Below are 19,442 nucleotides of genomic sequence, written 5' to 3'. Positions count from 1 at the left end.
ACACTCATAACACATGACAGCTTGTCCAGAGCTACGTGAGCACAGACGGATCGGTCGCACCCCTCATTGAGAGCGTCAAGCGAACCGTGATCACGCAAGCGGGTGGCATTGAAAACGACGTCCTTGGCTTGAGCAGCATCATCACGTCACGCCCGCTTGGCAACCGGTATGCATCAACACGTGTCGCCTCGTCAGGAGTATAACAGGATCTCGGTCTTTTCATCAGGTACTTGGTCACGTCTGCGTGCCACACCGAGATCGAAGAGCTCTCGGGGCAGATCTCAGCCCTAGGACTCACCGGCTGGAGCCAAGGTACACTTACGATCTATGGATGATCGAGTACTAAGGACAACGGGTGTAGGGGCACACTCGAAATTGCCCATCGTGCCGGGCTGGAACTGCGGGCACACGGTCGCCAACGCCAACGAACTCATCGCAATTCAAGTCATTTTCGCCATCATGACGCTCTTGCTGCTCAGCGGTGACCTCCTCACCACATATCAAGGTACAAAGAACCGACATCCTATCATGTACTATATACAAGGGCTAGGGCTCAAGGGTGTTTTGGGCGGGAAGCCAGTGCTTACGTACGCGATTCTCTCGGGTCTCGAGCGGCGCAAGGTGCAGCTCTGCCCTACCCGCGGTTTCTAATCTACAGCTATGGGTGTAGCTGCTCCTTGTCTGCATCCTCGTCAACGCGATGCCCGGTCTACTCTACATGGACGTCTCGCGCATCTACTACTTTACAGACAACGGCTTCAAGATCTGGAGCCTCTCTGCTCTCATGGTCGCGAGCTTTGTCTCGTTCGGGTGGCTCCTTGCACTGAGGTACTTTCGACGGACGTTGTGCAGCTGCCATAGCATTTCCACATGTAGCATTCTCGATTGGCTATGCCGACCGCTTCGGTCGCTCCTTGGTCAAAAGTGCTTGACGTACTCGGCGCCGCTCTACATGTATGCGTCGATTGCCGCCATTTTCTACCTCCTCGCGGGCAACGACATCCTCTTCAAACAAGTTTACAATGCGTTTTATGCGGCCCCGCCGTTCATTGGTACCGCGTGGTCTATTTCATCGTATGCAATTATGCATATTATATCATTTTAGGTATGTTTATCAACAATGCGACATGGCCGAGCGGCGCATACGTCGCCGACGGCACCCCCACGGCGTTCACGGAGCTCCAAAGCGATATTTTAACACCGCTGTTCGTGGCGTGGGCCGCGTCCATTGGCTACGCAACGCTTCATCGCATCGCCATGGCGCGCCGGTGCGACGGTGTATCGTCGGCAGTGGCATCCACGTCGAGTAGGATCTTCCTGTCGACCAACTGGTGCAGCACCAACTCGTTCCTCTCGCACGTGACGCCCCCCAACGTCCTCACGACGCTCCCCCTCGAGCAGACGAATGCCATCAAGATTGGCAACCGCATGTTCTGTAAGCCGAGGTACTTGAAGGTCCAAGGTTCGTGCATGACGTTAGCTCTAGCACGATGGCGCTGCTCGGGTATGCCACGGTTCTCAATGCGCCCGAGTATGATGAGAGTCTTTTCGAGGACATAGTACTCACAGACTATGCGTAGCGCGACCGCCTCGATGAAGAAAGGCGACGAAGAGTTTACGATCGTGAGCATTTACAGCTTGGTGCTCGCGTTGTACGGCCCCAAATGGGTCTGCGTGACGCCCCGCGCCGTCGGCGACATTATTGCTAATACGTTCCGAGAGACCAAAGGACCGCTCGACAGGACCAAGTCGTACATCTACACGCGCGGCACCTGCATTTCCTAAGTAGATTTACATTTACAAACGTGTACAACATGCATCAACGATTCGCCATTATATTTTACACATTGTACACTCGCAATTTTTTTCTGTAAAGTGTTTTGCTTGAAATTTATGGAGTGATTCGTGCCGAGGAATTCTCGAGCGATCAAATAGGCTCAAGTACGGGGCGATATGACGCAAAAGTTTGGACGGTTGACCCGCAAAAAGCGCCAATTTGAAGGTTTTACCCAACGAAAAATTGTGGGTTTAGCGGTCCAGTATGTGAGGGGTAGGGTCTCGACGACTACGGCCGAGGTTTTAGGTCGATGCTCGAAGTTTTGGCGCGCTTGGGCGGCAGCGGCGCATCGCTCGGAGTTCCCAACGGTCGGCTCTCGGACGAGATGGACATGGAGGCGGACAGGTTGCGCTTCGATGCTTGTTCTTTTCGGATTTTCTTGGTCTGAAATTCGTGCGACGGCGGCAAGTTGGACAGAGGCGGCAAGCTACGCTTGGGGTGACGCGAGTGATTCATGGGATGGCTCCTCTACCTCTCTGGGTCGGTCGGCGCAAGCGGCTCGGACCGAAAGTACCGCGACTGGAGTGCTGCCGACGCGGTGAGACGCTTCTTTGGGTCCAGTTGCAGGAGGCTCGTCATAAGGTCCAGCGCCCCCGTGGGCAGCTCCCGTTGCGGGTACCGTACTTGCGTTTCACGCTTGAGAAAGTCGGCGAGGCGGTTGGGCAGCGCTGCGTCCGGTACAAACTTGTTTGTAAACGGCAAGCTCCCGTGGTCGGGCCAGTTGCTTGGCGTGGGCGACCCACAGACGTCAAAGATGCGGCGGATTTGCTCCATCTCGTTCTTGCCGGCAAAGAGCGGCCGGCCAATGTACAGCTCGGCAAACACACAACTAGATAGAGAATGAGGAGGATGCGAGCCTCCGGACGCAAGACAGTACCCCACACTCCACATGTCAACCATTGCGTCGTACGAGGTGGCGCCAAGGAGGAGCTCGGGGCTGCGATACCAGAGCGTGACTACCTACTCATGTGACTATGTTGAGGCTACAGATATGACTGAGAATGCAAACCTTGTTGGTAAAATTTTGCTCGCCACCGCCAATGGACCGCGCGAGGCCAAAGTCGGCGACCTTCAACACATGCTTGGGCGTCATGAGGAGGTTCGAGCACTTGATATCACTACATGACATCGGTATCAGCGACTTGGGCCATCGTACAGGGCGTACCGGTGGATGATGTCGACGGCGTGCATGGCGACCATGACTTCGCAGAGCTGCTTCATGATGCTCTTGATCTCCACGTCCGAGAAACTGCGTGCCATGAGATGCCGGAAGCATAGCGTGTACGTACGGGTACTGCCGGTCGATAAGGCCCGTGAGGTCGTGTTCGACGTACTCGAGCACGAGGTAGATGCATCCCGTGGTAAAGTCGGCGCCGGGCCCGCACTTTTCTACCAAGCGCATGAGACGACCAGAGGCAGAAGATCGCAGTGGGCACCGGCGAAATCGTCGTCGGGATCGTCGACCTCGTTGGTCACGATGACCTCTTTGAGGCCCACGAGGTTGCGGTGGCGGAGCGACTTGAGCACCTTGATCTCGCGGATCGAGGTCACGGGAAGACCTTGGACCTCGTTGAGGCTGCGGATCTTCTTAAGCGCGACCATGTCGCCCGTGTCCCGGTGGGCAGCGAGGTAGACCTGCCCGTATGTCCCGGCGCCAATGCACTCGATCTTCTCGTACACGTCGAGGCAGCCGTCGTCCCAGCCATGCTGCGGCAAGTTCAAGCTCATCGTCCACCAGCCCACTGCCGTATCCGAATGGTTGTCCGGTTTGCGATGGCTAAAAACACGCTCTTTAAACATCGCCGTATACTCTTTTGGCGCTGCCACGACACGATCGCAGCCTTAATAGCCTGGAATGGCATGGACTCTCCACCACATTAGCACGTATAACGTACAAACGGCTCGCATGACGAGGTACATCCTCAGGCTCAGCCATGCTGGCGCTAAAAAGGCGTTGGATTAGACAATGCAGAGGTATAGATAGGCTCGTGTCGACGACTGGCACGCACCGTTGCTCTCCAACTCTCTCCAAGGATGGAACGCTGCGAGGCGTATACTTAAACGTCTCCAAATAGTTTTAGATGGGAATAATTGTCTTTTGGGTTAGACATCTCTGCTATATTTGGCACCTTGTTCGTCGCTGGAACATGCCCCGCGTCGGCCCCGACATCAACCTCGGGCTCTGCGCCGAGGGCTCGGCGCCAGACGCGAGTGTTGCGGCGGCAGCTTTCAAGCGGTTGCAGCCCACGACGGTAAATGTGCTGCAGTGCCTAATCTCGAACGTCGTCACGTGTTCGATTGCGCTGCTCTCGCTCGTGACGTTGCTCGTCTTTCTCTCTCAAGTGCGCGTCTTGATCCTACCGACCTCCCGTCATGGACGCGGATTAGGGCATGTTTGAACGCGCGATTGTCTCCAAGAATACACAGACCGCCGACCAGTTTTGGGCGCCATATAGCAAGAGTTGTGTCGTCGACCGAGCCGGGTTTGTCGCAAACAGGTCTCTAGCCCTCTACTAGCATTTGTTTGGCTAATCATCGATTATGAGGACTAGTTGCTCGGCCGAGGTACAGAACACGACGCACACCAACGCGTGGACGGCCATTGAGCTCGTGCTTGCCCAGCAGTGGGCCGCTGAGCTCACCAAAGGTACTACGCGCCGTGATTCGGACCTTTTTTTCCCTTGCTTCCGACCTTGGGATGACAACCTGTCTAGCGCGCGAGCTGTATGTGACGACGTGCATCATTGGAGCCACTCCAAGTGTTGGGTGGGGCGACCTCCAATTTATCGCCGGGTAGACACCTTACACCATGACACCGAAATTTTCATTGGCAAATGGCTGTAGGTACGACGACTATCCCGAGTGCCTTCCGAGTGCTGGCGCCCAGAGCATTGCAGGCATGGCCATGCTCGAGACCACCGTGCGCTCTCAAGTTGTACGAATTTCGACAACGAAATGAAATGTATAGATCCGCGATACACACCCGGAAGGCCTGTACTTTTTGACGCTCTACTCGGATCTGAACCCTACGATGCAGGTGTCGATATTCCCATGACAATATTGTACCGATTCCAAGCGCATAGAAAGTACTGGCGTACGTCAACACGGATGGGACGACGGCGAAGCTCTTGAGCAGCCCACTGCGGACGCTGGTGACGCTGCATGGCCAGACCATCGCTGATGCGATTGGACAAAACTACATGATCCACTCGTACCCATTGGGTCCTCGGTATTGTAGCGCATGGGTTAATTGTCCAGTTGTTAGCACACATCTTGTGCGTAGCTACCAAGTGACGGCGTCGTGTCACACGGAAATGGAAGAGCTCAGTGCCTTCACGTCGTCGTTGCGAGGCTGGAGCCAAGGTAGATTCGCCCACACACAGCTCCAAACCGCAACCAAGTGCCAGGCAAATTTTCCCAGCGGCCCGTTGCACCGGGCTGGACGTGTGGTCATGTGGTGCAGAATGCACCTGAGCTCATCGTCCTGCAGCTTGTCGCGTTCGTTGCGGCTTGCCTTTTGCTCAGCGGCGACATTTACCTCACCTGCTACGGTACGTGGACCGATCTGAGGTGTTCTCTAGGCCTAGTGTGCGCGTAGGGCTGCACCGTGTGTACCATTCCAAACCTGTCACGATGACATACCAAATTCTCGACGGGTTGGAGCGACGCAAAGTACGGGTCATTGATACTGCGCTCTGGTACCATGACTGCAGTAGTGCCTGGCTCTCGTTGTTGTCATCAATGCGCTCCCGTCGCTCTTGTACTTGGACGTGGCGCGCATTTACTTCTTTACGCAAAAGGGCTATGTCATCTGGTGCCTTGCGGTGGCGATGCTGGCGGTCTTTGCCTCGTTCGCCCTCATGCTCGTGCTCAGGCAAGTGCCGTCATGCCGTGATAGCAAGGCATAAATGGGCTGTAGTTGCATCGAGATTCTTCCACTGCCGGCCGTGCTCCATACGGTGTGTCTCCCGTACAACGCATCGCGCTTCGTCTACACCTCTCTACTTGCGATCTTCCTGGCGTGCGCCGGGACCCGGTCGCTCTTTCAAACGACCTACAACGCCTTCTTTTCCGCCGAGCCCACCTTGGGTACTTGTTCTTAAGTGCGATCTCCGCGTGTTTGACTGTAAGTGTAGGACTGTGGCTGCGCAACACGACGTGGCCAAGCGGCGCCTACGTAGCAGAAGGCACACCCGTCGTCCTCACGTGGCTTCAGATCCCTCTGTGCGCGGCACTTTCGGCGGCTCTCGCCCTATCGCTTCTCACAACGCTGTTCGAGCGCCTCTACACGCGCAAAAGGTCATACATTCTCGCGTGTCATGTAGCTGACACGGTCTTCATCTAGTCTCTTGCTTTGCACCGACTGGTGCCTTCAAAACAGCTTTTTGGTGCTCGCAAATCCACCGACGCTCTTGACGGCGTTGCCGCTCGACGAACACGCTACCGTGCGCGTGCACGAGAACGTAGCTTGTCTTCCCTGGTGCGGTCCCCTGCGCATATGGCGTACTTGACGCAGCGCATTGAACTAGTGTGCTGACGCAGCTTGGGTATGTCACGGTGACGCGTCGCACGGCATCGTACGTCCAAATTGCTTGTGCCGCACGAATCGATTAGATCTGATAGTTGAATTTCTGTTGTAGCGATTCGATGGCCGGTCCAGCTGCTCGCAAGCCACCGAAAACGCTTGTCGTCATTAGCATTTACGCTCTCGTGCCCGCTCTTATGTGCTCGTGTCTCTTTTGGTTCCCGCCCCGCAAGTATGGTCATATTGTCGACGGCAAGTTCACTGCGACCCCCGACGCATACCTGGATCGGCAAGCGCGTTACGAGTACGAGGAAGCCTCCCACGTTCACTAAGTCGCCAAGCACACGAATAAACACAATCCATCATTTTTGCCTCCAAAATCATGGAAAAAATGGGATGCAAGTGCCATGTATCCCTGTGTTGCTTCCCTCCAAGGTGCCCCCGTCTTGCCATCGGCCAAGGTACATGAATGAGCACATGGTACTCAAATCGACGACGGCTTATAGATGACGATGCTCGCTTCACGCCACAGTGACTCCCATTCCATCGCTACTAAACAGATTGTGTCTGAAATATGAAAACTATAAAATGGATATTAGTACTACTCGTGGACACACTGGTAGTGTTTGGTACTAGTCTACGTGACGCAAGATCCGCGTTTGTGCACATACTCGCGCGTGCGGTCAAGTGTGGTTTTGCCTTTGGTAGGTTCGAACTGGTTGCCGCGAATGACGCCCGCGATGAGCACTGGCATGCGCCAACCACTGCGGAGAAGTGCGGGCAGCAGCGCGTAGATGCTCACCAAAACAAACGTCGTCTGTGGGCGCTTCATGGCAGCGTCCGGAGTCGGGTCCGCCTCCCTAACAAAGCAACAAGCTGAAGAGCAATTCTCAAGATCGATGTACGCTTCAGCGACGATGCCATAGCCCATGAGAGCCATCGTACTTGGCTTGCAAAAGAGTTTGGCGCCAATTTTGATAGCATTCGACTCTTCGAGTGGCAATGACGTGATATACTGCGGGCGTTTGGCGTAGCGTAAGAACGAGTTGGCTGTGCACCACTGTGTGTGAAGAAGCAATCTACAGCCATGCATGAGAAGGTTGCATCACCGTCGACACATGTCGACCCGCGGGAGCGCAGCCGGCGGTGTCCCATCGAGAGCAGCATCGAGGCACCCAAGGCAATCAAGATCGGGTAGGCAACCAGCGACGAGAGAAGAGTTGCGACGGCCGGTGTGCCTTCTGCCACGTACGCGCCACTGGGCCAGGTGGCCTGATTGACATACATTCCTACATCAGAGTGATGGTTAAAGATACGGCAATGTGGCACATACCGAGGTACGGCGGTGCGGCGTAAAATTGGTTGTACACCAATCGGAAGAGGTCCATGTCACAGAGTTTGAAGGCGACGCCCCCAATCGTGCAAAAGAGGAAAGCGGGGGCCGAGTAGCTGATGCAGTAATCCTGAATAATGCGCGGAGCCGGCAGCATGCCCACGAGCCTATCGGACGGTGATGAGTCGGTTCTAGAAGGTGCGAGAAGGTGCGAACGAGAGAATGAAAAGGCAACCAAATGCGACGCAGTTGCCGAGCATCGCGGCTGAGAGAGACCAAATCTTGAATCCGTTGGTCGTGAAAAAGTAGATCCGCGAGACGTCGAGATACAAAAGCGACGGGGCGGCGTTGAGCGCGATAAAGCTTAGTAGCACCTGCGCTCACAAGTGTTAAAGGACATAACTCGAATGTGGTGAACCTTGCGACGCTCGAGGCCAGAAAGGAGAGCATATGTTAGCACTGGCTTGTGGCGGAGAAGACCGCGCAGTCCTACGGCGGGCTTGAAACCTTATTTGTGAGAAAACCACAAACCGACCTTGCCACGTGACGTAAATGTCGCCGCCGAGGAGCGCGAGAGTCAGCACCGAAAGGCAGAGCTGCAGCGCAATCAGTGCCGTCGCGTTCTCGACTTGGTGCCCACAGTTCCAGCCCGGGCAGATCGCGTGCCCCGACGACTTGCCTATTGCGAACGACTACATTTGGGACTGCACTAGTCGCTTTCTGGTACCTTGGCTCCACCCAGGTAGCCCGAGATCGCTCACTTCTTCGATTTCCGTGTGGCAGTAGCCCACAACGTGGAACCTAACTTCCTCGTGAGAGCTAAATATTGGACGTAGAAGGCGCTACCAAGGGCCCAGCGGGTACGAGTTGATGATGTAGTCCGTGCCAAAGGCGTCCGCCAGCGCCACACCGTCTTGCGTAATGATTGTGCGTGCTGGGTCCTTCATGAGCTTGGCTTTCGAGCCGTCCGAGCTCACGTGGAGGTGCACCGTCTACGCATCCAAACATGATCATCATATGTCCGGTGTCATAACGACAACGTGTACATTCATCGCAGGGTCCAAGTCAGAGTAGAGCGTCATAAGGTAAACACCTTCCACAAACGCCTCTCGAATCTAATGACATATCAATAAACGTCCGACTAAATCGAGGTACACATACCGTGGTTTCGAGCATGGCCATCCCGGCGACCGGCTGCGCGCCGTTGGTCGGCAGGCATTCGGGAAATGCGTCATAACTACACAGTGGATAAGCACTCGCGTGCTGCGTCAGAACGGTAATTGTACCCTGCGACCAGCTGCAGGTTGGCCCAGCCAACGCTGGAGGTGCCACCAATGATGCACGTCGTAACACGCAGCGTCGGTGCTAGTCGACTCATAATGTCGATATGCTTGGTCTAGCCACACAGTACGTACATGCTTCCAGTTCGCGAGCCCACTGTTGCGCCAAGATGTGACCAACCGCCGTCCATACAGTGAGGCTCGTTGCATTGACTTCGTCCGCGCTGCAGCTACATCCGTTTCAGATGCAGTAACGCAAAATGTGATATCATCACCTCTCGGGCACAAAGCCCGATGCTGTGAGGAGGCAGCTCTGCCCAAAGGGGGCCCAAAAATATGTCTCGGTCTGGGCGTTGACGGAGACCACGAGCCGGTCAAACATGCCCTAGTTCACAACGGCGCGTCACATTAAATGCGTCCGCACTGTCATCGAGCCCACCTGAGATACGAGGACGGAGAGTGTCAAGAGCGAAAGAAGGATCAGACAGCCGGCCACCAAGTTGGAGCCGACACGAGCGTAGGCAGCAAGGTAGGACGCTTGGCTCTGGTCGTGCAACCTGCCCGACGCCGCGGCGCCATTGGTGATCGTCATCGTCGCCATATTCGAGCCACCCGCCGACTAGAGCCATAAAGCATTGAGATTGATGCAAACATGGTGCGCAACACGTACCGAGGGCGTCGCGCGGGGCTGCACCGCGCACCGCAGCATCTTGGCGACCATTGAAATCGTCGACTGCTCACGGCACCGGTCTGTATTGATTTGTTCTGTAAAACGTCCGGTGAAACCCCTGCAAAGTGACGTTGATATGCGATGATCAAGTGGCTAGTTCAACGGCGAAGCCCACAACGCAAGTCAACAACACACTCCTCGTGTCTCGACGATCGAGCATCGACACTAAGCGCGTCATGTGATAGCAAAGTCGCCGACGCCTTGTATGTTATGCATATTACGCAGACGGCCGCCGAGGCTTTTTGGCGCGACGCCTATCAGCCACATCGATCGTTGCCTTGGCTTTTCGTGTCGGTGGCTCCGGCTTGGGCGCGTGTGGCAGGCACGTCATGGACAAAATCTGGAGCTCCTGGCCTTTCTGCATTTCGCGCCCTGCAACGATGTAGCAACTCGGTTAATGATTTAGATAGCGTACCTTCGTCCAAGTAGAGGCGGAAGTTGAGGTTCTCGAGCTCGCGCAATTTGCTCTCGATGGCCTTTTGGACGCTGACGCCTATGGGACATTGGCGTCGAAGCGCCGGACACGGAGCATTGTACCGCCTCGAGTTCGAAGGCCAAAGTCTTGGGCCGGGCGCTGGCCAACGAGGAACGAATGCAGCTCGGCGAGGTCGCCGGTCAGCGGCACGGACGGTGCGATCGTCTACAGGCAGGTCGTCCTATGTTGCGCTGCGCATCGTGTACCTTGGGGTAGAACTCATGAAGGTCACCCCCTAGAAGATGGATCCATGAGCCTTCCGCAGTGACATGGGCGCTCATGGACGTACATGGCTGCGACGTAATCGAGTACGTCTCGTCGTCGCTCCCCGCTGTGTCCATCCCGCAAATTTCGAAACCAGTTTGAATCGTCCGGATATATTTGGGACAAACCGCTTATCCGGAAATTGGACGGGACAAACCCAAACGACTCACTTTCTCTCGGTATTAAATAGCATTAAAAAAGATTGCGGTGCAGTTGCCACGTGGAAGCGGAGATTGCCATCCATCAGAAATGTGCCGCGAGGAATTAGCTCTACCTGACGCGTGTCTGCATCGCACAACTTAACAAAAGCGGCAGGAATGTAATACCCTTCTTGAGAACATCACGTGTTTTAGGACTACGTCACGCGGGGCAACTTCTTGGTAGCGGGAAAGGTGGTACTTGGATTACTCTAGTATACTAGGAAATATTACATCCGCGGTGCCCGAATGCTACGCGCGAATGAGTCGGTAATAGCTAGCAAGCTACGCACAGCTCTGTAGATTGAAAAGTCGATAGAACTCTTATCTCCTGCTTGGGGTTTTGAAACTTGCGTCGAGTGAACATCGTGCGTGACGCGGACATTGTCGACAAGAAACCAAGACGATGTCCAGAGGTAGTAGCCTCGAGGGCATTCACATCATCCGGTTCCCGGTGACGCGGTTGTCCTCGGTGCGTCGAGGAATTCCACCGTCGACACGCTGCAGTCGGTTCCAACCTCTGTTATTTAATTTGTAACATGCCTTTTCACAGGTCCTCTGCCGTATCAGCCGCAAATGATTCGTTCTCAGAGAATTGGAGTATTTATACTCGGCAATTGTTGAACGCGCCGATGGTCCTACCGCGCCGCGCCTGCACGTACGCCGGTGGCTGCGACAAGGTCGACGCGGGCGGTGGTCTCTGCGTCGGCCATGGCGGCGGCAAGAAGTGTCGCCACGAAGGCTGCACCAACGGCTACCAGCGAGGCGGCTACTGCCGCAAGCACGGCGGCGGCTCGCGCTGCACTGTGCCCGAGTGCCACAAGGTCGACGCCGGTGGCGGCCTTTGCCGCGGCCATGGCGGTGGCAAGCGCTGCACCGAGCCCAACTGTCAAAAGGCCGACGTCGGTGGCGGCTACTGCACGATGCACGGCGGCGGGAAGCGCTGTGGCCATGCGGGCTGTGAGAAAAACTCCCAGGGCGGTGGCTTTTGCCGGGCCCACGGCGGTGGTAAGCGCTGCACCGAGCCCGACTGCACCAAGATGGGTCGTGGCGCGAACGGCAAGTGCCCTGACCACGGCGGTCCGGCCATGTGCCGAGCACCCAACTGCCGTCGCATTGCGCGCTGCCGCGACGGGTTTTGCATGGAGCATCAAAACGTACGTGAGCATTCCTCGTCATCACGGTGGCCACGACAGCGCTGCATGTAGGAAGCTGTCGTGCCTTCCGGGGACCAGTCGCTGACGCCATTGCTGCACCCGACGACGGCAGCATTCGCGCCGGTCGCCCATTTGGAGAACATTTTGTTTACGCCGGCGCTACCCAAGGTCTCAATGACGACGACAAATACGTCGGCGTCGTCTTATATTTATCGCCGCATGCTGCTGCAAATCCCGCACCACACCAACACCTGGCGCGACGACGTGTGCCTCGCTCTCCTGCGCAGCCTCCCGAGTGTCCGCAGTGCGCACATTCTCGGCTTCCGCTACGGCGTCTCGCGCCACAACTCGAGCGCGTGCTTCATCCTACGGGGGTCTATGACGTCGGTCGATGTCCATGGCCTTCTCGCGCCTCTCCAGTGCCCGTACGTCGTCTTGGAAGAAGGCCTTATTGACGATGTCATTCTGACGCTTGAATGGACCTTCCATGTCGATGGAATGATGTGCATGGGCAACTGCGGCACGACGGTCCTCAACGCCGTGCGTGCCATGCCGCACGTCCAGCGCGCCGACATTGATTTTGAGAAGCGACACCTCATCGTCCACAGCATCGACGGCAACACGAGTTCTTTTCTGCAGTGTATCGAAGTGATCGGGTTCTCAGCCTCGAAAATTTCCATGATGCCAGTGCCACCCCGCGTCCGGTACATGCCAGTTGTGAGAGAAATGAGATGCTGACAGGCTCGCTCGTGTAGGTACTCGGTGGAGCTCACGCACGGCCAGTTCATCACGTTTGGCCAAACCGGTGTCTTGCTGCAGTCGATCTTGGAGCACATTGAAGGCGTCGAGCAGATCGTGCTGCTCCTCGATCAAAAACCAAGCGAAGTCATTCTCGTCGGCATGTTTGATGCCAACGAAGTCGCGGTCGTATCGACAACGTACGGCCTCACGCTCACACCGATGCTCCAAGCGCGGCGCAACTCGGTCGACGACGACAACCACGTGTGTGACTTTGGCTGCGGTGAGAACGGGTGTCCGAAGTACCGCACGACTATGGCGCACACGGCCGCGCTCGCCGTCGGCTGGTCTGTGCCCGGCTGCGGCATGACGTTTGGCCGCGAGTGCACCTGCGGCGACGCCTGTCGGTGTGCCGGGTGTCCGAAACACAACCCCGGCACCGGCACGTTAGGCCCGGCAATGCTCTAACTTAGAATCCTTCTCTTTGCTCTCGTCGTTGTGTTGTGAGTGTCGGGATGTCGTGGGACCGGTGATGACCATAGGTAATGGTGCGAGGTGATGGGCCAGGACGACAGCTAATGTGTCGCTCGGTCGACCGCGCGTCCTGAGAATTCAAGAAGACGCCGCATTGACGAGCCGCGATTCGCGCTGGGTTCCGCTACGCCCAAGATAAAATGCGTGCATTGGCATGGAAGCCATCGCATGTAGGGGTATTGCCCACGACGCTTCTTGCAAACCCCTTACCCACCGAGTGGAGCCGAGGCTCGTCGCACCGGTGGTGATTGACGTGGGACGTGTCGTTTTGGTGCGGAGAGAAGGGGCATTTCAGAAACGCGGCGCGTGGGACAGAGCTCAGCTTGTTTCGGAAAGTAGCGCCAACGGCGACATCGCTAGCCACCACCCACCGTGCCTCGCCCGTTAAGCGTGTCGTGGTCTTTGGCGACCGTCATTTCCTCTTTGGCTTGGATTCGGCTCACCATGGACGTGGTGCTTGTGAACCAGACGTCGGTCGCCACGCTCGACGGCATGCTGCACCTGGACGAAGCGGACGTGCTCGCTTTGGGGGGCACGGTCGCCCAGTTTACCGCCGCCCTGGTGCGCAAGGCACGTCTGTCGCCTCGGACCGAAGCGCACCTGAAGATGTACGGCGTCTGCCTTCCGCGATCCGCTGCTGTGGCGCCGTATGAGCCCACACTTCGCACGCAGACGGCGCGCTGGGTGCTTGCCTTTAGCGTGCCAACGGCTACATCGATGCAGTTGTTTGTCAAGACGATGTCGGGCTACACGGTGACGGTGAATGCGACGCCAGCGCACTCGGTGGCCCAGCTCAAGCGCCACCTCGCGCGCAAGATTGGCAGCGGCTACGTCGTCGATCGACTCTGCTACTGCAGCCGGGAGCTCCGGGACGCGGCGACCGTCGGCGACTATGGACTGCCGCAATTCGCGACGCTGACGGAGCTGCCGCGCCTGCGCGGGGGCAGCGTCGGATGTCTTTCAACGTCGGTCCTCGAGTCGCGCCCATTTGTCAACCTGGGCGACAATAAGCTCTTGGAGACGGTCGAGTTTGCAACGACGGCGCCGACGTGGCACCAGTGCAGCACGGGCCTCAACATTCACGGTGTGTGCTTGACGCGAACGTGCCCCGCCTACGACATGTGGGTAATTGTGCCCCAGGGCATGCAGCCCTTCAACTTGCTCGTGCACCAAGCCAAGTGCCCGATGTGTGACGCACCTGTAGAGGCGGTCACGTGCGGCTTCCACGACTGTCGCTGGCGGTTTGAGGGTATTGCAGCGGCGACCAAGATGCACATGAGCAGCGAGTGGGCCGAGGCGGCGGGCGGGCGCTACCACCAGTTTTCCCACTGCGTGGACGACATTGTGCAGTGGCAGAGCCTCGTGCTCATCGCCAAGCCGCTCGACAAGGCCGACGACTGCGCCGTGTGCTGCGAACCGCTTGCGGTCGGGGCGACGCGCAAGCTGCCGCGCTGCAAGCACACGTTTCACGTTGGCTGTGCGACCGAGTGGGCACGCATGTGTGCGTTGCGGAACCGCCGCCCGAGCTGCCCGAGCTGCCGCACCGCCTACGTCAAGTAGGTAAGACCAGGAGGTGGACGACGCAAGGTTCGTCGAACGCCGGTTTATATCAATGTTTTTTAATTGAAGTCCATACGAGGAAGTATGTGGTCGTGTTGACGAGGTGCGTCCTCAATGTGAGACGGAGTAGGTAGTCGCGGAGCGCGCGAAGTTGTGTTTCTGATCGAGACCAACCTGAACGATTGTCCGAACAGCGATTTTCGCTTCTCACGGCCAAAAACTGAACTCCAAGCCCATTTTGAAGCCGTGCTTCGTGCTTGAACTCCTACGTAGTTAATGTTCCGACACCCTTCTTGGGCAGCAGTGGCTCTACATACGACGCTCGTTCTTCCCCCAATGTGCGTGTGTTGGATCCGGCGAATGTCATACGGTGTACTCGTACATACATCGGGCGAGGCCCTTCTTGCCAGCATCCGCGAACGACGAATAAGCTGAAGAACAGCATGATGGAATATGATTCAAAAGACGATAGGGCGTCTTGGTGCTGCGGTGATGAAGCTTTGAGATTATGCGTTATGCAAGGCACGTTGACGCTGCAACTGTAGCAGTCGTAACCATGTATGGTATTGAAGTGTCGAGGCTCTGGTGCCCGATCTATTGATCGAGTCCATCACCCCTGTCCCACGAGAGAATAGACCGTTGGCGCGTCGCTTTTTTGTGAGCCTTTGTCTTTGGTCAACGGCTGGCGAGCAGAGTCTAATTCGTGCCGGCGTTGCGAGATGGACGTGCTTTGCGTCGACGGTGCCGCGAAGCGCATCCATCGCACGGTCTCGCTGCCGCCCGAGACGCTAGGTACCATTCGGACAGTCGGTGACGTTGCGCAACACCTCGAAGCGTCTCTGAGCCTTGGCTCCGGCACGTTGTCGGCGCTCAAGCTGTATGGTCAGAGCTTGCACGCGACCGAGTCGCTGCACCCGTACCTCCCGGCCCTTCGCACGAGCAGCCCGCGCTGGGTGTTTGTGTTTGCTTCGTCGCCAGCGTCCTTGACGCTTTTCGTTGCGCTTCCAACGGGCCACTTGAGTCTCCAGGCGCATCCGGACGAGACGATCGCAGCGCTCAAGGCCCGGATCCGCGCGGTCTCCCGCTGCCCGTTTCAGCGCCTGACGCTGCGCCGCCGCACGCTCTTGGACCTGCGCACGGTCGGCAGCTATGATCTGTGCAACGACATGACGCTGGTGGCCGAGCTCTCGTTGCGCGGTGGCGGCGCCGCGGCCGAGTTTGTCGACGTGTCCAACGAGGCGCTGTGCAGCGCGCTGCTGCAGAGCCCGTCGGCGCCGGCGTGGCGGCGCTTTTGCACGGGCTTGAACGTCCATGGCGTCTGTACCAACACGACGTGCGTGGCGAACCGCGAGTGGGTCATTGTGCCTCGAAAGTTTGCGCCGTTCAACTTGCTCCAGCACCAAGTGGCGTGCCCGATGTGCGCCTCGTGGGTCGTGCCCCGCAGTGTAGGCTTCTTTAAGTGCCTCTGGCGCTTTGAAGGCGTGCAGCATCCATCGCGCATGCATTTGAGCAGTCCGTGGGCAGTCGTTGATGGCGACGAGTATGTCGCGTTTGACGAGAAGAGTCGGCGGGTGCCCTGGCTCAGCCTTGTCTTTTCCGTGCGACGCAACGACGGCAGTGACGAGTGCGCCGTGTGCTGCGAAGCTCTGTGCGCGGGACCCACGGAACGCGTCCAGCCCTGTCGCCACGAGATCCACACGGCGTGTCTGGCGGAATGGAAGGCGTCCTGCACCCGCCGGGAAGCGGTTGTTAACTGCCCCACGTGCCGCGCCGTGCTCTAGGGCGACGATTTATGGATGTGAACAAGTTGCCTGCTTGCAGCTGGACTTGAAACCGAGCATGTGACTAGCCGTCTAAAGTCGAGAACCTGTTGTGTGCATACTTTGTCCAACTTGAATCAAGTCGTTTTCCCGTTATTGGCAGCACCGCGCAATGCTGCGTATTCGTAGTTTAATGTAAAACGCCAAGCGACACTTCAAAATGCGTCCTGTTCCAAAATCGGTCACTGCGACGGCGGAACGTACGTCGGAATGTCAAACTTTTGGCTCAGCACGATGAACGACGCGACGACGTTGAGAATGTTTTGCGCGCGGCGGACGTTGTCGCCCTTGTAGTCGGCGATCGTTTGCTCGACGAACGCCCAGTTCATCCAGCCGAGGTTCTCGACGGCCTCGCGCGTGATGTGGTGGCTCAGGAACTGCCATTGGACGCAGTCCGGGTCAAACTGGGCAGGCGGTGCAAAGAACGGCTTCTTGGCAATCGTGTAGAGCTCATCTGTGATAAACGGACGCATGGCTTGGCGCAAAATCCACTTTTCAGTGATTTTGCCCGTCATCGGGTCAACGTGGAGCTTCACTTGGGGCGGCAAGGCATTGACGTACGTCGTGAGCCGGTGGTCCAAGAACGGCACGCGGCCCTCGATCGAGTGCGCCATTTCGCTCCGGTCGCCGAGCTGGTTGCAGAGCATGTTGGGCAGCACACAGCGCGTCTCGAGGCACAACGCGGTGTGCAGCGGGTGCCACGTGGTTGCTGCGAGCTTGCGCTCCTCGGCGGAAAGCACGGCGGCAAACGCTTGCGTCGGGTTCGAGATCGCGTTGAGTGGAGCCTTGTACAAATCCGCGGGCAGCCCCGCGATCGTCGCCAGCATACGATGGATGCTGAGACCGCTCAGAAGCGCGCGCTCCTTGCCGCAGTCCGTGTACGAAAATTGGAGACTTCCGACGCCGCTCCACATCTTTTCATCGGCCGACTCGATCGTCGCGAGGATCTTCTCCCTCATCGGGCGCGGGATCGCGGGCGGCGCCGTGTCCATGCGGAAGAGATCGGGGTAGAACATGGTGTAGCCGGCAAAATGCTCGTCCGAACCCTCGCCTAGACCACGCATAAGCCATCGTTGTCATCCAAGAAGCACAATGCCATCACAGACCGGTGAGCACAACCTTGTAGCCCGCGTCGCGGACGTAACGAGAGAGCAAGAACTTGGCCGCGCCGTTAAAGTCGTTCATTGCGGCCTCCCAGTGCCACACGGCGTCTTCGAAGGCACCGGTGAGATCCTCTTGCGTGATGTGGAGCACGTGCGAGTTGGCTTGCACAAACTCGGCCGTACGTGCCGCGACGTCGCTCTCATCGTACTTGACGCCATCGATTTCCTAATGTACGCACAAAGGCAATGTGAGGTGTATCTGTCACAATGACGCAACGCTATAGATAGGTGACGAGGTCACGTCATCGCACCTTGTCCGAGAACGCGATCGTAAAGACGTCCATGCGTGCATCAGGATCGGTCTCGCGCAAGATGCTCGAGGCAACACCAAGAACCGCAGACGAGTCAATGCCGCCGCTAGGGACAAAGATTAGATGCAGCATCTACTGAGAGATGCACCTGAGGTAGACGGCCACGGGTACATCGCTGCGGAGTCGCGCGCGCACGGCGTCGACGAGGCGCGTCCGGACGCCATCGACCATTTCGTCGATCGAGCGCGGATCCTCGATGTTGCGGTCGGGGAACGACGGGCTAAAGTAGCGCTCGAGCTTGATGGAACCGGACGGCGTCGCCGAGAGAATTTGCCCCGGCGGGATCTTGGAAACGCCCTTGAAAATCGTGCGGTCGTCCGCATAGTGCCCACTGTTGACGATCGAGTGGACGTCCCATTGCGGCTGCCACCCAAGTCCAAGAAACGCCTTGGTCTCGCTCGCAATCACGAGTTTGTTGTCAAACTGCGTGTAGAAGAGAGGCTTGATCCCGTGCCGGTCGCGACCAACCAAAAGCCGCTGCAAGTTGGCGTCCCAGAGCACAAAGGCAAACTCGCCAAGGAGGTGGTCGACGCAGTTGACGCCATACTCATTGTAGAGATGCACGAGGATCTCCGAGTCGCTTTGCGTTGAAAAGACGTGACCGCGCGCGCAGAGGTCGTCGCGAATCGCTTCAAACTCGTAGAACTCGCCATTCACGACCGCGTGCACACCGCCCGCATGCAGCGGCTGCTGACCGTGCGCCACATCCATGATCGAGAGACGCACGTGCCCAAGACCAACGGACGCGTCATGCCAAACGCCTTGACCGTCGGGCCCGCGGTGGTGGAGCAGGTCGAGAGCAGCGGTCAAGTCCACGGGAGCGGTTCCGCCGTTCAGGTCCAAGTAGGCTACGATACCACACATGGCGAACAAACGCAAAAGTAAAAGTGAGCAGAGTAGCGATGAAATACGAGTCGAAGGTAGGTGGCGGGTGCGATTACTGTAGCGACTGTCGTTACGCACTGCCAGGATATCCATGGCATCGACCAACGCACCAACGGCAACGACGCGGCCCGTTGAAGCTCCCAGTTGCCACCCCATGATGATTGTATATATGGTGTGGCGTTGTTCTACCGGTAACAACAAGCACGGTTTGTGCGGGCACGAGTACCGTGGAGACACTTCGATCCACTGAGACTCATCGTTTGGCTGAGATCGACCAAGATCGTCGGCCGAAAACATATGATTTCAATGCACGCAGCTCGTGTGGTAGAGCTTGGTGAGGTTGGTTTTTGCTTCTCAGCGCCTTGGGTTTTGATGGCAGTGTCGCCAGATAGCATCAATGCGGCCATCGGTAATGACGGGTTTAGTATAACGGCTCTACGGCTCTGCGCCCACGCCCACGGTGCACGTTTTCTGCTTGAAGCACGCCCACACCAGCGTGCTGCATCGTGTGTCGCATGTGTCGCAAGCTAGAACACCGTGTCATCAACAATACCGTACAATTGTACATAAGTGACCGCAGCACAAGAGCTCTGGCGGGCAGTCAGTCGACTTGACGGTTATGGCTGCGACAGC

General features: G+C 57.2%; 9 protein-coding genes across 10 annotated transcripts in view; 5 read left to right on the top strand and 4 right to left on the bottom strand.

The window, feature by feature from the left end:
- SDRG_01693 overlaps positions 1-1,833 on the top strand; it is a gene marked incomplete at its 5' end in the record, with an annotated part of 5,955 nt that extends 4,122 nt beyond the window's left edge. Inside the window, 10 exons of one of the 2 annotated variants that reach the window (XM_008607231.1) lie at positions 21-166; positions 227-312; positions 362-505; positions 551-621; positions 671-828; positions 877-1,052; positions 1,106-1,268; positions 1,311-1,445; positions 1,487-1,531; positions 1,581-1,833. In XM_008607231.1, coding sequence (XP_008605453.1) covers positions 21-166; positions 227-312; positions 362-505; positions 551-621; positions 671-828; positions 877-1,052; positions 1,106-1,268; positions 1,311-1,445; positions 1,487-1,531; positions 1,581-1,785 — 1,329 coding nt within the window. In that variant the 3' untranslated portion in view covers positions 1,786-1,833. Of the gene's footprint in view, positions 1-20; positions 167-226; positions 313-361; positions 506-550; positions 622-670; positions 829-876; positions 1,053-1,105; positions 1,446-1,486; positions 1,532-1,580 lie in introns of both variants that reach the window. The other variant, XM_008607230.1, reaches the window with a different exon arrangement.
- SDRG_01692 (CMGC/CDK/CRK7 protein kinase) lies at positions 1,829-3,585 on the bottom strand. The gene is made up of 7 exons (XM_008607229.1): positions 3,274-3,585; positions 3,127-3,226; positions 3,003-3,086; positions 2,847-2,955; positions 2,715-2,797; positions 2,310-2,666; positions 1,829-2,264 (listed from the first exon to the last, which is right to left on the bottom strand). Exons 1-7 carry the CDS (start codon positions 3,563-3,565, stop codon positions 2,066-2,068), a joined length of 1,224 nt encoding a protein of 407 aa, XP_008605451.1. The 5' UTR covers positions 3,566-3,585; the 3' UTR covers positions 1,829-2,065.
- A 357-nt stretch (positions 3,586-3,942) lies between these two features.
- Positions 3,943-6,740, top strand: SDRG_01691 (hypothetical protein). Its single transcript, XM_008607228.1, has 16 exons — positions 3,943-4,179; positions 4,226-4,335; positions 4,390-4,484; positions 4,552-4,630; positions 4,682-4,757; positions 4,806-4,874; positions 4,921-5,066; positions 5,121-5,200; positions 5,245-5,388; positions 5,436-5,509; positions 5,554-5,711; positions 5,757-5,926; positions 5,974-6,136; positions 6,183-6,317; positions 6,367-6,414; positions 6,478-6,740. The coding sequence occupies exons 1-16, from the start codon at positions 3,985-3,987 to the stop codon at positions 6,692-6,694; spliced, it is 1,959 nt and encodes a 652-aa protein (XP_008605450.1). The 5' UTR covers positions 3,943-3,984; the 3' UTR covers positions 6,695-6,740.
- A 256-nt stretch (positions 6,741-6,996) lies between these two features.
- Positions 6,997-9,696, bottom strand: SDRG_01690 (hypothetical protein; the record flags this gene model as incomplete). The annotated part of the gene is made up of 16 exons (XM_008607227.1): positions 6,997-7,222; positions 7,268-7,441; positions 7,489-7,651; positions 7,696-7,862; positions 7,912-8,069; positions 8,114-8,184; positions 8,231-8,374; positions 8,423-8,496; positions 8,542-8,687; positions 8,742-8,810; positions 8,857-8,932; positions 8,982-9,060; positions 9,111-9,205; positions 9,251-9,360; positions 9,424-9,594; positions 9,646-9,696. The coding sequence occupies 16 exons, from the start codon at positions 9,694-9,696 to the stop codon at positions 7,000-7,002; spliced, it is 1,971 nt and encodes a 656-aa protein (XP_008605449.1). The 3' UTR covers positions 6,997-6,999.
- A 195-nt stretch (positions 9,697-9,891) lies between these two features.
- SDRG_01689 (hypothetical protein) lies at positions 9,892-10,526 on the bottom strand. Its single transcript, XM_008607226.1, has 5 exons — positions 10,470-10,526; positions 10,387-10,415; positions 10,243-10,345; positions 10,121-10,198; positions 9,892-10,077 (listed from the first exon to the last, which is right to left on the bottom strand). Exons 1-5 carry the CDS (start codon positions 10,519-10,521, stop codon positions 9,923-9,925), a joined length of 417 nt encoding a protein of 138 aa, XP_008605448.1. The 5' UTR covers positions 10,522-10,526; the 3' UTR covers positions 9,892-9,922.
- Positions 10,527-11,250: 724 nt separating this feature from the next.
- On the top strand, positions 11,251-13,030 carry SDRG_01688 (hypothetical protein). The gene is made up of 3 exons (XM_008607225.1): positions 11,251-11,798; positions 11,850-12,502; positions 12,554-13,030. The coding sequence occupies exons 1-3, from the start codon at positions 11,274-11,276 to the stop codon at positions 13,002-13,004; spliced, it is 1,629 nt and encodes a 542-aa protein (XP_008605447.1). The 5' UTR covers positions 11,251-11,273; the 3' UTR covers positions 13,005-13,030.
- Positions 13,031-13,514: 484 nt separating this feature from the next.
- SDRG_01687 (hypothetical protein) lies at positions 13,515-14,712 on the top strand (the record flags this gene model as incomplete). Its single annotated transcript, XM_008607224.1, has 1 exon — positions 13,515-14,712. The coding sequence occupies one exon, from the start codon at positions 13,515-13,517 to the stop codon at positions 14,628-14,630; it is 1,116 nt and encodes a 371-aa protein (XP_008605446.1). The 3' UTR covers positions 14,631-14,712.
- Positions 14,713-15,335: 623 nt separating this feature from the next.
- On the top strand, positions 15,336-16,560 carry SDRG_01686 (hypothetical protein). Its single transcript, XM_008607223.1, has one exon. The coding sequence runs from the start codon at positions 15,350-15,352 to the stop codon at positions 16,409-16,411; it is 1,062 nt and encodes a 353-aa protein (XP_008605445.1). The 5' UTR covers positions 15,336-15,349; the 3' UTR covers positions 16,412-16,560.
- On the bottom strand, positions 16,544-18,791 carry SDRG_01685 (asparagine synthase (glutamine-hydrolyzing)). The gene is made up of 4 exons (XM_008607222.1): positions 18,013-18,791; positions 17,865-17,970; positions 17,557-17,779; positions 16,544-17,501 (listed from the first exon to the last, which is right to left on the bottom strand). The coding sequence occupies exons 1-4, from the start codon at positions 18,786-18,788 to the stop codon at positions 16,633-16,635; spliced, it is 1,974 nt and encodes a 657-aa protein (XP_008605444.1). The 5' UTR covers positions 18,789-18,791; the 3' UTR covers positions 16,544-16,632.
- Positions 18,792-19,442: the final 651 nt, after the last annotated feature.

This window comes from Saprolegnia diclina (genome assembly GCF_000281045.1).
Source record: "Saprolegnia diclina VS20 unplaced genomic scaffold supercont1.3, whole genome shotgun sequence".
In the NCBI taxonomy this organism is placed as follows: Eukaryota; Oomycota; class Saprolegniomycetes; order Saprolegniales; family Saprolegniaceae; genus Saprolegnia; species Saprolegnia diclina.
The sequence above is the reverse complement of the archived record's forward strand: the minus strand, read 5'-3'. Positions and strand labels throughout refer to the sequence as shown.